Below are 15,763 nucleotides of genomic sequence, written 5' to 3'. Positions count from 1 at the left end.
GGAAGTTAGCTTTGTGTAAGCGGAAGTTAGCGTGCATGCTAATGCCGCAAAATGTGTTATCAGGTTACAAAAAGAACATTTTTAGTTTTAAAAGTGTTTATTTTCGCTATCTTTTACATAATATATGACAAAGAGGATATATTTACAAACAAGTCAAAAGCATTTCCTTTCAGACATTATTATTGGCATGAATTTCTTTCCATACCTATGAGCTGAGCTCCTGCAGCTGTGCTGCACATCAGGTTCATAAAGAATGCAGGACGTCTCATTTTGGGAGGAAAAAACATTTTAGTCGATTGTAGTTTATTGTCTGTATTGCAATGTTTCTAAAGAGATGTCATTTTATTTAAAGCGGCAATTTGTTTTGAAGTTATTAATTCCGAGCAGACTCTATCAGGAGAGAGCTGCGCAGTGTTTGGAGCTGTGCCAACGGAACGGAGGACGTTTCTCGTTTGTTGACTGCAACAAGACAAGAGTCCCAGTTAGTGACTTTAATACACACAAAAGTGACTCATGATATTTTAATGGCTTTGAGAGGGATTAAGAAGCGGACTTGCCGCTTCTGTAGAGCAGTGAATCAAAGGGCCACGAGCCATTGAATCAAAGCATTGCTTCACTGATTCACGCTTCAAACTGGAGTCGCGCTGCAGAAACGGTTGATTACAGACCGTTATGCTTATTTTCAATACAGCGTAACAAAATAAGCGTAACGGTCCAAAATTATAGCATAACGGGCCGTAATGCAAGTTTGCGCTTGCTAGAACCCTGGATCAACCTGTCTTACATGGGTCTCAGTCCAGTGTAAATGGCCCATAAGTCGTTATGCCTTCAACACTTTTAAAAGTAAGATGGGTTGTTCACTTTAACTCAAAATGAAAATTCTGTGACTTTTTCTTTTGTTGTTTAGGAAGAAGTGTGTGAATAATGTTTACATTCTGCTTTTGTATCAAACCACCGGTTGGTTGTTACATATCTTCATCATGTATTTCTGACCATGTTTAAGGTCCAGACCTCTGTGAAAAATGAATAACCCCGCATTTTGATCAGTTTGTTGGTGTTGCCCGCCAGCCAACCCAAGAAGGAAAAAAAAGAATAATTAAATTTAGATATATTAAAATACACTCAACAAAAATATAAACGCAACACTTTTGGTTTTGCTCCCATTTTGTATGAGATGAACTCAAAGATCTAAAACTTTTTCCTCATACACAATATCACCATTTCCCTCAAATATTGTTCACAAACCAGTCTAAATCTGTGATAGTGAGCACTTCTCCTTTGCTGAGATAATCCATCCCACCTCACAGGTGTGCCATACCAAGATGCTGATTAGACACCATGATTAGTGCACAGGTGTGCCTTAGACTGCCCACAATAAAAGGCCACTCTGAAAGGTGCAGTTTTGTTTTATTGGGGGGGGGGATACCAGTCAGTATCTGGTGTGACCACCATTTGCCTCATGCAGTGCAACACATCTCCTTCGCATAGAGTTGATCAGGTTGTCAATTGTGGCCTGTGGAATGTTGGTCCACTCCTCTTCAATGGCTGTGCGAAGTTGCTGGATATTGGCAGGAACTGGTACACACTGTCGTATACGCCGGTCCAGAGCATCCCAAACATGCTCAATGGGTGACATGTCCGGTGAGTATGCCAGCCATGCAAGAACTGGGACATTTTCAGCTTCCAAGAACTGTGTACAGATCCTTGCAACATGGGGCCATGCATTATCCTGCTGCAACATGAGGTGATGTTCTTCGATGTATGGCACAACAATGGGCCTCAGGATCTCGTCACGGTATCTCTGTGCATTCAAAATGCCATCAATAAAATGTACCTGTGTTCTTCATCCATAACAGACGCCTGCCCATACCATAACCCCACCGCCACCATGGGCCACTCAATCCACAACATTGACATCAGAAAACCGCTCACCCACACGACGCCACACACGCTGTCTGCCATCTTCCCTGAACAGTGTGAACCGGGATTCATCCGTGAAGAGAACACCTCTCCAATGTGCCAAACGCCAGCGAATGTGAGCATTTGCCCACTCAAGTCGGTTACGACGACGAACTGGAGTCAGGTCGAGACCCCGATGAGGACGACGAGCATGCAGATGAGCTTCCCTGAGATGGTTTCTGACAGTTTGTGCAGAAATTCTTTGGTTATGCAAACCGATTGTTTCAGCAGCTGTCCGAGTGGCTGGTCTCAGATGATCTTGGAGGTGAACATGCTGGATGTGGAGGTCCTGGGCTGGTGTGGTTTCACGTGGTCTGCGGTTGTGAGGCTGGTTGGATGTACTGCCAGATTCTCTGAAACGCCTTTGGAGACGGCTTATGGTAGAGAAATGAACATTCAATACACAAGCAACAGCTCTGGTTGACATTCCTGCTGTCAGCATGCCAATTGCACGCTCCCTCAAATCTTGCGACATCTGTGGCATTGTGCTGTGTGATAAAACTGCACCTTTCAGAGTGGCCTTTTATTGTGGGCAGTCTAAGGCACACCTGTGCACTAATCATGGTGTCTAATCAGCATCTTGATATGGCACACCTGTGAGGTGGGATGGATTATCTCAGCAAAGGAGAAGTGCTCACTATCACAGATTTAGACTGGTTTGTGAACAATATTTGAGGGAAATGGTGATATTGTGTATGTGGAAAAAGTTTTAGATCTTTGAGTTCATCTCACACAAAATGGGAGCAAAACCAAAAGTGTTGCGTTTATATTTTTGTTGAGTAAAAATGTTGTACAAACTAGAGTTCTTTTTTGTTTGTTTGTTTTTCATTAGTGATTACTTTTATTTCATCTGGGAGGTGTGTTGACCAAGTGGTTAAGTGCAGTTGCTTCCCAAGCAGAAGGCTCCCAGTTCAAGGCAACTCCTCCCCATTCTCCATGCAATGCGGAATTATGTGAGGAAGGGGATCCAGAGTAAAACGTGTGCCAAATCAACATGTAGATCCACCTTGGGTCTACTGTGGCGACCCTGAGTAAAATATGTGAGAAGAGAAAGGGACATACTGTTACTTTTATTTCACTGTTAATTTCCTCTGCCAGGAAGGTAATGTTTTCACAAGTGTACGAGGTCTGTCCAAAAAGTATCAGACCTTTTTATTTTTTCAAAAACCATATGGATTTGAAACGTGTGCTTGCATGAGCCAACCTTGAACCTTCATGCGCATGCATGATTTTTTTCACGCCCGTCGGTTGCATCATTCGCCTGTGAGCAGGCTTTGTGTGAGCACTGGTCCTCCCCTCTCGTTGGATTTTCTTTGCGAGGTGGAGCAATTTGGAGCTTTGCTGCAGCAAATGTTTCCAGAAACTGTGAGAGACAGCCAGGTGGAAACCATTCGGAAGATTCAGAGGGCTTTCGGTGACGATCCTATGGGCATCACACAGATTAAGGAGTGTTACAACCGGTTTAAAGACGGCGCACAATGGCGGAGGGTGCACCGTGCTCCGAGCGGCCATTGACAGGCTGAAACGACCAGATCATTTCCAAAGTGAATGCTGTGTTGATCTGGGACGTCATCTGACTACCAGAGAAATTGCAGAAGAGGTGGACATCAGCACTTTTTCGGCACATTCCACTGTTACAGGAGATTTTGTAATGAAAGACGTGCGGAAGTTGGAAGTCTCACAGGACATGTTGTGACATGTCCACCTCTTACACAATTCCTCGGATACTCACTCGACTGAAAAGCAACCGAAAGCTGTTTGAATCTTCCGAATGGTTTCTACCTGGCTGTCTCTCACAGTTTCTGGAAAAATTTGATTCAGCGCTGCTCCAATCGCTCAGACATTTTCCTCGCAATGAAAATCCAACGAGTGGGGCGGACCAGTGCTCACTCAAAGCCTACTCACAGGCGAATGACGCAACCGACAGGCGTGAAAAAACTCACGCATGCGCACGAAGGTTCAAGGTTGGCTCATGCAAGCACACGTGATTCAAATCCATAAGGTTTTTGAAAAAAATAAAAAGGTCTGATACCTTTTGGACAGACCTCGTATGTCTGTCAGCAGCATAACTCATAAAATAATGAATGGATTTTGTTGAAATTTGCTGAGATAGATAAGAAAGAATATGATTATATTTCTTGTATACGGTCAGCTTCTGTACCTGATGGTCGTGTAAGCTGTGCCAAAATGCTGTACACGTGACAGGCTGGTGAAGATGTTTGTACCATTTGTACACTTCATTAGGATATTTTAATCTGGTGTTTGTCAAAATGATGAAACTTAAGCAGCAACAGAGGAATTCCTAATTGACTTAGATTCTTCAACTCATATTAAACTGCATCACTCAGCTAATACAAACACAAAAGAAGAATTAAGTGCCACTTTCAGACAGTACAGTACAGGTCAGAACAACATTCCCACAGGTGTTATTTTACCAAGACACACATTTCAAAAATTATTACTATTATAATTTTTTTGGGGGGGTGGGGGGGTGGGGGGCATCATGTTTTGTCTTGTGGTGAGCAGATGGCAATGGCATGGATATGCATTTCCTCCAGTTATCATGTTTATTATAGAGTAGGGTGACAGAAAGGTCCCTGTATCACTTTGTTTCAGCTTCCATTTATTGTGAATCTCACCTTTACATCAGATGTGTCCCGCTGACAGTTCCTCCAGGAGCGAGCGATGGCTGAAAAGGTGCGGTCAGGGTGGTCAAATTTGTTGTTATTGGCACTGAGGAAAAATGTGGTAAAAGGCTCCTAAAGAGAAATGAGATTAGACATCACAGATTTTAAACAGCTCCACCGCTACAGTACCACCATTTTTTCAGCCCTTTGACACTCACTTTGATTGCAGTCACCTTAACCAACATAAGAAAAGTCCATCCATTTTCTATACCCGCTTACTCCAATTAAGGGTCACAAGGGGCTGAAGCCTATCCCAACAGTCATGAGGCAGGGTACACCCTGGGCATGATGCCAGTCTATCGCAGGGCCACATATAGATGACCAAACACATTCACACCCGCATACACACCTAGGGTTAATTTAAAGTTTTCAATTCACCTAACCTGCATGTCTTTGAATGTGGGAGGAAGCGGAGCACCCAGAGAGAAACCACATATACGTGGTCTGTCCATAAATTAACGGTCCTTTTTATTTTTTTTAAAAACTATATGGATTTCATTCATATGTTTTTACGTCAGACATGCTTGAACCCTCATGCGCATGCGTGAGTTTTTCCACGCCTGTCGGTGACGTCATTCGCCTGTGAGCACGCCTTGTGGAAGGAGTGGTCTCGCCCCCTTGTCGGATTTTCATTGTCTGGAAATGGCGGAATGAAAAGGACTTTTTTTCCATCAGAATTTTTTCAGAAGCTGTTAGAGACTGGCACCTAGAAACCATTCGAAAAATTTATCTGGCTTTCAGTGAAAATTTTACGGGCTTCACAGAGAATAAGGACTTTAACTACAGCTTTAAGGACCCCTTTAAGGACGGTCGGTGCGCCGCGCTGCGAGCTGCGACGATGCGGCACAAACCACTGGATCATTTCTAAGCTGATGGCTCTGTGGATACGAGACCGTCATGTGCTCTTTCTCTGGTTATCACAAGACCTGGACATCAGCCATTTTCCAGCAGATTTCACTTTTAACAAGAGATTTTGTCTTGGTCACGACCGATTCGCTGATGAAGCGAGACAAAGGAACACCTCCGTTTCGGAGTGTTAGAGGACAAGTTGGGACATGTCTATCTCGGCTTTCAGTGCTTACCAGTCGAGTGAGTATAAAAGAACTTGTGGAGAGCTGGACATGACATTTTTCAAATGGTTTCTAGGTGCCAGTCTCTAACAGCTTCTGAAAAAATTCTGATGGAAAAAAAGTCCTTTTCATTCCGCCATTTCCAGACAATGAAAATCCGACGAGGGGGCGGGACCACTCCTTCCACAAGGTGTGCTCACAGGCGAATGACGTCACCGACAGGCGTGGAAAAACTCACGCATGCGCACGAGGGTTCAAGCTTGTCTGACGTAAAAACATATGAATGAAATCCATATAGTTTTTGAAAAAAATAAAAAGGTACGATACTTTATGGACAGACCTCGTACACGGGGAGAACAAACTACACACAGAAAGGCCCCAGGTGGGAATCGAACCCTTGATCTTCTTGCTGTGAGGCAACAGTGCTAACTACTAAGGCACTGTGCTACCCATAACATAAGTCTGTACAGTATTTTTTGATCACATTATTTTTACATTTCACTACTACCCCTGCAACCCAGACCAGGATAAGCGGCAAAAAAATGACTGAATGATCTCACATTGTAAGTTAAAATATAAATATTCAACTGTGATTCTTTACATCACATTCTGTTCACTGGACCAATTTTGAAGATCTGGTACCAAATTCAGTCAAAGGACAAAACTGGACTTTCTGGTTATTTTCAGTAAAAATGCTTAATTGCGTCAAATAATAAAATGTTTGGGTTTCCAAGCAATTTCAATGTATAATCTGCTATGGAGCATGAGTGATATATAGTGAGGGGGGGATTTCCTTTTCTTGAGAAAAGTTCAGTTTGATCAAACAGTAACTTGAGGTCCCCAAATAATTAGAGACTACGATCTGCTCTCTAGCCTCAGTGGTTACTGAGAACTGTGCAGATGAGGAATGATGTCATGTTTGTGTGAATTTAGGCATCATCATGGTAACACTTCAGTTCCTAACAAAGTGCTACACTATTGCATTCAGAAACTTGCATCTCCCAAATAATTTGACACCAAAATTAAGACCATACAACGTGTAGTTTCTGAGCTATGGTATAACTTGAATTATAGCATGGATAGATGGACAGGCAGTCTTAGTGTACAATTAATTATTTGTTTATTTATTTATTTTTTGTCTGTTCTGGTTTTTTGGGGGTGGGTGAGTTAATTCATATGCAGGTTGTGCACCTTCTAATGTTGTTGGGATCTATTCTAAAACAAAGCCAATCAGTGTCCTTACCTCATTGTTATTCCTTTCTGAGGCCAACTAAGGGATCTCTGTGGAGATCGCTCATTTATTGTGTCATAGCCTGAGGGAGAATTCATTAGTCTTCTTCTAAGTACAGTGAGCTATAATTATAATTGGCTGAAATTTGGATTTCTCAGCCTGACACGGTGGCTTCCGCTGGTTGGAGTGGATGGATCACACACCAGAGGAAGAAAGAGATTGGAGGAACAAACCCATGGAGGCCAATCTAACTGCTGTCAGGGGAACTCCCTCAGTTCAACAGCTCTTTTCACTAATGATGGGGGAGGAAAAATACAGTACACACTCCCCATCACGACCTTTCAAATTAATAAGCCAACATCAAAATCAAATGTACGAGTCGGAGAGGTCACGTAGGTTATAAAGTCCTGTTTTGTGCTGAACAGATTGGGAGCGAGTGCATGTACTGCTGCCTTCTTTCCCAGAGTAAATGAGGACAGTGCTCAGTAACCTTGATGGACATGTCTCCGGCGCTCACTGGGTTGCCTGAAACACATAAACCTGTCACAGCAGCCTCTGTAAATCATTACCCAGCCACTCTTTATTTAGCTCACATATGCCAGTTTACTGGCCTGTGAAATGTGTTTTCTGAGTGCCACTGGTCCAACTCAGGCCCAATCAAATTGAGATGTCAGGCTGCTTCCTGTGCAGAAACCAACGGAGCTCAAAGTAACGGCATCCTCGAGTCCGACAAGTCACAATCAGCTAATGCAGACTCAAAAATTAAAGTCTGTGAGGAGGCTGAGGGCTTGATGTCATAAATGCTCAGATGTTCAAATTCAACTAATTCAAGGAAGATGAATGTGAGGATGTATAAAGCAGTGATTTTTTAAAAAAAAATACTCACTATCCTAACGAGCCAGTGCAGGGTGGAGGCAGCAGTGGAGTAATGAGAGTTGTAATGACTCGGTGGTGTCTGGTCATCTTCCCATGTCTCATAACGTTCAGCGTAGAATGCTGCACGCTTTGGATTCAGAGCACCGATAGGCTGCAAAGAAGAGATAAAAACTTCAACTGTAACAGAAAAAAGCATCGAGCTACAACATGCACCCTGCACTCCCACATGATACTGTGCTGCAAGAGTGAGGTGGGCACTTTGAAAATATCGCATGAGTGGTAGCAGTGAGACCATTAAGTCAGACATTGCTATTTTCACCCTAGTGGTAGATATCCAGGAAATGCATTTTTAGGACATCAAGTTTTAGTGACATCATTATGACAGCACTTACACCATGTAATGACAAATGATTAGCTGACTGATATAAGGTTTGGATCCCCTCTGTAGTGCTATTGCTTTTGGAGATATCCTGTGTGTGTTTTAGACAATCATGATGCCATTACATGACATCTTTGTGACATCACCATTTCAACACTCATGCCATTTGATTATAAATGCTTTACTGACTGGTATAAGCTCTATATCATCCCTCTACTCCTGTTGGTCTTGAATATATCCTGTAAAATGTGTTTTTTTGGGTGTTATTTTTGACCATCTTGAGCTTGATCGATCAGCTCCATAAATTAATCATCTAAAAACATTGACTCTTACTGTGTTTGGTGAAACTTTGCTCAACGACTTAGGTATTAATTTGTATCCAGACAGATACACATGAGCAATTACAATACCCTGCATTATTATCACTTACTGAGGCGTTGCTGGGACCGGTAGCATAGATTTACATTTACGCTACCTGTCTATACCTGCCCGCAGTTAACGGGCGGGTATCCCAATACCAGTCCGCTGTGCATAAAGTGATGATGTCATAGCATGCACAACCCAAGAATTGTCCGCAGACAAAAAGATGAAAAGGCGAGAAGTGTGTGTTGGCCCCAATATGGATATTCCGCATGATTTTGTCATGGATAGTACGATAATGAACAGCAGCCAAAGCAGCCAGCTTGATGAGGATGCACTGGCGAATTTGGAGAGCAGCGCGGTACCGGCCAACATGACAAAAGTTAAAGTGAGCCAACTTTTTATCTATACGTTTGCTGGGTGTTGTGCGTTTTGAAATGACATTAAATATTGTTAATGTGATTCCACGTGTATCTCAGTAAGTGATAATAATGCAAATAACATGTCATTGTCATGCGGTATGCATTTTCAGAGTGCCTCCGTCCATGCCCAGTCGCCCAAAATGACCAATATTCTGCGACTGGGCATGGACGTCGGGCCTCTGAAAATGCATACCGCCCTCCAAAAGCATGTTATTATATTATTACCACTAGCATGCACAGTAACAAACAAAATAATTATTAATACTATTGATAATAATACAGTAACAAACAAAATAATTATTAATACTATTGATAATAATGATAGTTGTCAGGCGTGGTAGCCAAGTGGTGAGTGTGGTTGCTTCCAGAGCAGAAGGTTCCTGGTTTAAGACAACCCCTTCCTCTTCTCCATGTAATGTGGAAATGCATCAGGACAGGCACCCAGCGTAAAACATCTTCCAAATCACCATGCATCTGCATGGTGGTTGGATCTCTGATCTGCTGTGGTGACCCAAAGTGAAACAAGGACAAGCCAAAGGGACACATTGATGATAATAGTCATGGTCATTAATATTTTAATTAAAAAACAAAAATCAGAAAACCAAAATATCAAAAGTCAAATTTGTGCATGTTTTTATGTGGCGAGAGCACTTCAGACTTTTGAATGACTGAATATACATGTTTTTCCTCAAATGTCCAGATGGAAACAAATCTTACAGCCAGCATGTAGAGTAAGTCTCATAAGAAGACATCCATTTAAATTATATTTTAATTATTATCTTGTAATTTTCATTAAAAAAAATCCATGCCAATTCAAAAATATACTACCAACAACCAGTGTTGTCAAAGTAACTTTGAAAAGTTACTTCATTAGTTACTTTATACAGTTATACAGTGAGGAAAATAAGTATTTGAACACCCTGCGATTTTCCAAGTTCTTCTAGTTAGAAATCATGGAGGGGTCTGAAATTTTCATCTTAGGTGTATATCCACTGTGAGAGACATAATCTAAAAAAAAAAAATCCGGAAATCACAATGTATGATTTTTTAATAATTTATTTGTATGTTACTGCTGCAAATAAGTATTTGATCCCCTACCAACTAGCAAGAATTCTGGCTCACACCGACCTGTTAATTTTTCTTTAAGAAGCCCTCTTATTCTGCACTCTTTACGTGTATTAATTGCACCTGTTTGAACTTGTTACCTGTATAAAAGACACCTGTTCACACACTCAATCAATCAATCAATCACACTCCAACCTGTCGACCATAGCTAAGATCAAAGAGTTGTCTAAGGACACCAGGGACAAAACTGTAGACCTGCACAAGGCTGGGATGGAGTACACCACAGCAGGCAAACAGCTTGGTAGAAGACAACAACTGTTATGATTATTTATTAGAAAGTGGAAGAAACACAAGATGACTGTCAATCTCCCTCAGTCTGGGATTCCATGCAAGATCTCACTTTGTGGGGTAAGGATGATTCTGAGAAAGCTCAGAACTACACAGGAGGACCTGGTCAATGACCTGAAGAGAGCTGGGACCACAGTCACAAAGATTACATTAGTAACACATGATGCTGTCATGGTTTAAAATTCTGCAGGGCAGCAAGGTCCCCCTGCTCAAGCCAGTACATGTCCAGGCCCGTTTGAAGTTCACCAGTGACCATCTGGATAATCCAGAGGAGGCATGGGAGAAGGTCATATGGTCAGATGAGACCAGAATAGAGCTTTTCGGAATCAACTCCACTTACCATGTTTAAAGGATGAGAACAATCCCAAGAAAACCATCCCAACCATGAAACATGGGGGTGGAAACATCATACTCTGGGGTGCTCTTCTGCAAAGGGGACAGGATGACTGCACCATATTGAAGGGAGGATGGATGGGGTCATGTATTGCAAGATTTTGGCAAACAACCTCCTTCCCTCAGTAAGAGCATTGAAGATGGGTCATGGCTGGGTCTTCCAGTATCAATCAATCAATCAATCAATTTTTTTTTATATAGCGCCAAATCACAACAAACAGTTGCCCCAAGGCGCTTTATATTGTAAGGCAAGGCCATACAATAATTATGTAAACCCCAACGGTCAAAACGACCCCCTGTGAGCAAGCACTTGGCTACAGTGGGAAGGAAAAACTCCCTTTTAACAGGAAGAAACCTCCAGCAGAACCAGGCTCAGGGAGGGGCAGTCTTCTGCTGGGACTGGTTGGGGCTGAGGGAGAGAACCAGGAAAAAGACATGCTGTGGAGGGGAGCAGAGATCGATCACTAATGATTAAATGCAGAGTGGTGCATACAGAGCAAAAAGAGAAAGAAACAGTGCATCATGGGAACCCCCCAGCAGTCTACGTCTATAGCAGCATAACTAAGGGATGGTTCAGGGTCACCCGATCCAGCCCTAACTATAAGCTTTAGCAAAAAGGAAAGTTTTAAGCCTAATCTTAAAAGTAGAGAGGATGTCTGTCTCCCTGATCTGAATTGGAGCTGGTTCCACAGGAGAGGGGCCTGAAAGCTGAAGGCTCTGCCTCCCATTCTACTCTTACAAACCCTAGGAACTACAAGTAAGCCTGCAGTCTGAGAGCGAAGCGCTCTATTGGGGTGATATGGTACTACGAGGTCCCTAAGATAAGATGGGACCTGATTATTCAAAACCTTATAAGCAAGAAGAAGAATTTTAAATTCTATTCTAGAATTAACAGGAAGCCAATGAAGAGAGGCCAATATGGGTGAGATAGCTCTCTCCTTCTAGTCCCCGTCAGTACTCTAGCTGCAGCATTTTGAATTAACTGACGGCTTTTTAGGGAACTTTTAGGACAACCTGATAATAATGAATTACAATAGTCCAGCCTAGAGGAAATAAATGCATGAATTAGTTTTTCAGCATCACTCTGAGACAAGACCTTTCTGATTTTAGAGATATTGCGTAAATGCAAAAAAGCAGGTCCTACATATTTGTTTAATATGCGCTTTGAATGACATATCCTGATCAAAAATGACTCCAAGATTTCTCACAGTATTACTAGAGGTCAGGGTAATGCCATCCAGAGTAAGGATCTGGTTAGACACCATGTTTCTAAGATTTGTGGGGCCAAGAACAATAACTTCAGTTTTATCTGAGTTTAAAAGCAGGAAATTAGAGGTCATCCATGTCTTTATGTCTGTAAGCCAATCCTGCAGTTTAGCTAATTGGTGTGTGTCCTCTGGCTTCATGGATAGATAAAGCTGGGTATCATCTGCGTAACAATGAAAATTTAAGCAATACCATCTAATAATACTGACTAAGGGAAGCATGTATAAAGTGAATAAAATTGGTCCTAGCACAGAACCTTGTGGAACTCCATAATTAACTTCAGTCTGTGAAGAAGATTCCCCATTTACATGAACAAATTGTAATCTATTAGACAAATATGATTCAAACCACCGCAGCGCAGTGCCTTTAATACCTATGGCATGCTCTAATCTCTGTAATAAAATTTTATGGTCAACAGTATCAAAAGCAGCACTGAGGTCTAACAGAATAAGCACAGAGATGAGTCCACTGTCCGAGGCCATAAGAAGATCATTTGTAACCTTCACTAATGCTGTTTCTGTACTATGATGAATTCTAAAACCTGACTGAAACTCTTCAAATAGACCATTCCTCTGCAGATGATCAGTTAGCTGTTTTACAACTACCCTTTCAAGAATTTTTGAGAGAAAAGGAAGGTTGGAGATTGGCCTATAATTAGCTAAGATAGCTGGGTCAAGTGATGGCTTTTTAAGTAATGGTTTAATTACTGCCACCTTAAAAGCCTGTGGTACATAGCCAACTAACAAAGATAGATTGATCATATTTAAGATCGAAGCATTAAATAATGGTAGGGCTTCCTTGAGCAGCCTGGTAGGAATGGGGTCTAATAAACATGTTGATGGTTTGGATGAAGTAACTAATGAAAATAACTCAGACAGAACAATCGGAGAGAAAGAGTCTAACCAAATACCGGCATCACTGAAAGCAGCCAAAGATAACAATACGTCTTTGGGATGGTTATGAGTAATTTTTTCTCTAATAGTTAAAATTTTGTTAGCAAAGAAAGTCATGAAGTCATTACTAGTTAAAGTTAATGGAATACTCAGCTCAATAGAGCTCTGACTCTTTGTCAGCCTGGCTACAGTGCTGAAAAGAAACCTGGGGTTGTTCTTATTTTCTTCAATTAGTGATGAGTAGAAAGATGTCCTAGCTTTACGGAGGGCTTTTTTATAGAGCAACAGACTCTTTTTCCAGGCTAAGTGAAGATCTTCTAAATTAGTGAGATGCCATTTCCTCTCCAACTTACGGGTTATCTGCTTTAAGCTACGAGTTTGTGAGTTATACCACGGAGTCAGACACTTCTGATTTAAAGCTCTCTTTTTCAGAGGAGCTACAGCATCCAAAGTTGTCTTCAATGAGGATGTACAACTATTGACGAGATACTCTATCTCACTTACAGAGTTTAGGTAGCTACTCTGCTCTGTGTTGGTATATGGCATTAGAGAACATAAAGAAGGAATCATATCCTTAAACCTAGTTACAGCGCTTTCTGAAAGACTTCTAGTGTAATGAAACTTATTCCCCACTGCTGGGTAGTCCATCAGAGTAAATGTAAATGTTATTAAGAAATGATCAGACAGAATGGAGTTTTCAGGGAATACTGTTAAGTCTTCTATTTCCATACCATAAGTCAGAACAAGATCTAAGATATGATTAAAGTGGTGGGTGGACTCATTTACTTTTTGAGCAAAGCCAATAGAGTCTAATAATAGATTAAATGCAGTGTTGAGGCTGTCATTCTCAGCATCTGTGTGGATGTTAAAATCGCCCACTATAATTATCTTATCTGAGCTAAGCACTAAGTCAGACAAAAGGTCTGAAAATTCACAGAGAAACTCACAGTAACGACCAGGTGGACGACAGATAATAACAAATAAAACTGGTTTTTGGGACTTCCAATTTGGATGGACAAGACTAAGAGACAAGCTTTCAAATGAATTAAAGCTCTGTCTGGGTTTTTGATTAATTAATAAGCTGGAATGGAAGATTGCTGCTAATCCTCCGCCCCGGCCCGTGCTACGAGCATTCTGACAGTTAGTGTGACTCGGGGGTGTTGACTCATTTAAACTAACATATTCATCCTGCTGTAACCAGGTTTCTGTAAGGCAGAATAAATCAATATGTTGATCAATTATTATATCATTTACTAACAGGGACTTAGAAGAGAGAGACCTAATGTTTAACAGACCACATTTAACTGTTTTAGTCTGTGGTGCAGTTGAAGGTGCTATATTATTTTTTCTTTTTGAATTTTTATGCTTAAATAGATTTTTGCTGGTTATTGGTAGTCTGGGAGCAGGCACCGTCTCTACGGGGATGGGGTAATGAGGGGATGGCAGGGGGAGAGAAGCTGCAGAGAGGTGTGTAAGACTACAACTCTGCAGTATGACAATGACCCCAAACACACAGCCAGGGCAACTAAGGAGGGGCTCTGTAAGAAGCATTTCAAGGTCCTGGAGTGGCCTGGCCAGTCTTCAGACCTGAACACAATAGAAAATCTTCAGCGGGAGCCAAAACTCCAAACCTGAAAGATTTGGAGAAGGTCTGTATGGAGGAGTGGACCAAAATCCCTGCTGCAGTGTGTGCAAACCTGGTGAAAAACTACAGGAAACGTTTGACCTCTGTAATTGCAAACAAAGGCTACCGTACCAAATATTAACATTAATTTTCACAGGTGTTGAAATACTTATTTGCAGCAGTAACATACAAATAAATTATTTTAAAAAAAATCATACATTGTAATTTCCGGATTTTTTTTTATATATATATATATTATGTCTCTCACAGTGGACATGCACCTAAGATGAAAATTTCAGACCCCTCCATGATTTCTAAGTGGGAGAACTTGCAAAATCGCAGGGTGTTCAAATACTTATTTTCCTCACTGTATTTTACAGTTACTTTATACAGTCACTTCATTTGCAGCTGTGGACAAATTGTCGGCAGCTGCTGAACGTAATTAATAAAGTAACTCATAATCTAACTTTGTTATTTTTAATATTTTTAAGATTTAGTACTCAGAAAAGTAACTATTAGTTACTTTGCTGATTAGATACTTTGCTGATTGCTCAATCGTAAGAGTAACCAAGTTAGATTACTAGTTACCTTATTAGTTACATTACTTATTAGTTGCAAGTTTTTGGCAGATTCTAATAAAGTAATTGCATAAATCTGCTAATGAAGTCACTGAATAAAGCAACTAAAAAAGTAACTTTTCAAAATTACTTTGACAATACTGCCAACAACATTTGCTTGTAAACTTGTAAAAAACTGATCATCTTTTTAATGATCAGTTTAGCAATGCAGGGTGGACGATTTTGTTGTTGAATCACGTGTTATCAGCCACTGCTTCATTTTTTTTTTCAGTGTGGATCTGCACATGGAAGCATCTGCACATTGACATTTTATTTTCTTTAAACACATCATACGTATAACTGGTGAGGCGATGGTAAAATAATCACATTAAGAGACTTGTAGCAGCCCCTATTCACAAATTCTGCAGAAAGGTTTTGTGGAGTTCAGGGCACACAGGATCTCTGGCATTTCTCTGTCAGACCTCATTATTCTTCTGAGCCCTAAAACGTTCTTGTTTGTCTGTATCCTGTCTGAAATTTACAGGGGTACAGCAGCAGGGGTGAGCATGATGGTGCGGTGAAGATGGAAGAAGGAGATTCAAATGTCTCCACCTAAATGTAGTAGGTAATCCA

General features: G+C 41.2%; 1 protein-coding gene and 1 long non-coding RNA gene across 3 annotated transcripts in view; one reads left to right on the top strand and one right to left on the bottom strand.

Annotated features, from left to right (window-relative positions):
- nbeab (neurobeachin b) overlaps positions 1–15,763 on the bottom strand; it is a 1,103,372-nt gene that overhangs the window by 137,226 nt on the left and 950,383 nt on the right. Inside the window, exons 45-46 of the mRNA XM_034168398.1 lie at positions 7,834–7,974; positions 4,599–4,718 (exon numbers count right to left, since the gene is read on the bottom strand). Of these exons, the coding sequence (XP_034024289.1) occupies positions 4,599–4,718; positions 7,834–7,974 (261 nt within the window). The remainder of the gene's footprint in view (positions 1–4,598; positions 4,719–7,833; positions 7,975–15,763) is intronic.
- Positions 1–15,763, top strand: part of LOC117508606 — a 94,665-nt gene that overhangs the window by 70,269 nt on the left and 8,633 nt on the right. Inside the window, exon 2 of one of the 2 annotated variants that reach the window (XR_004560144.1) lies at positions 15,675–15,751. This is a non-coding gene — a long non-coding RNA (uncharacterized LOC117508606). Of the gene's footprint in view, positions 1–15,674; positions 15,756–15,763 lie in introns of both variants that reach the window. The other variant, XR_004560143.1, reaches the window with a different exon arrangement.

This window comes from Thalassophryne amazonica, chromosome 4 (genome assembly GCF_902500255.1).
Source record: "Thalassophryne amazonica chromosome 4, fThaAma1.1, whole genome shotgun sequence".
Lineage (NCBI taxonomy): Eukaryota > Metazoa > Chordata > Actinopteri > Batrachoidiformes > Batrachoididae > Thalassophryne > Thalassophryne amazonica.
The sequence above is the reverse complement of the archived record's forward strand: the minus strand, read 5'-3'. Positions and strand labels throughout refer to the sequence as shown.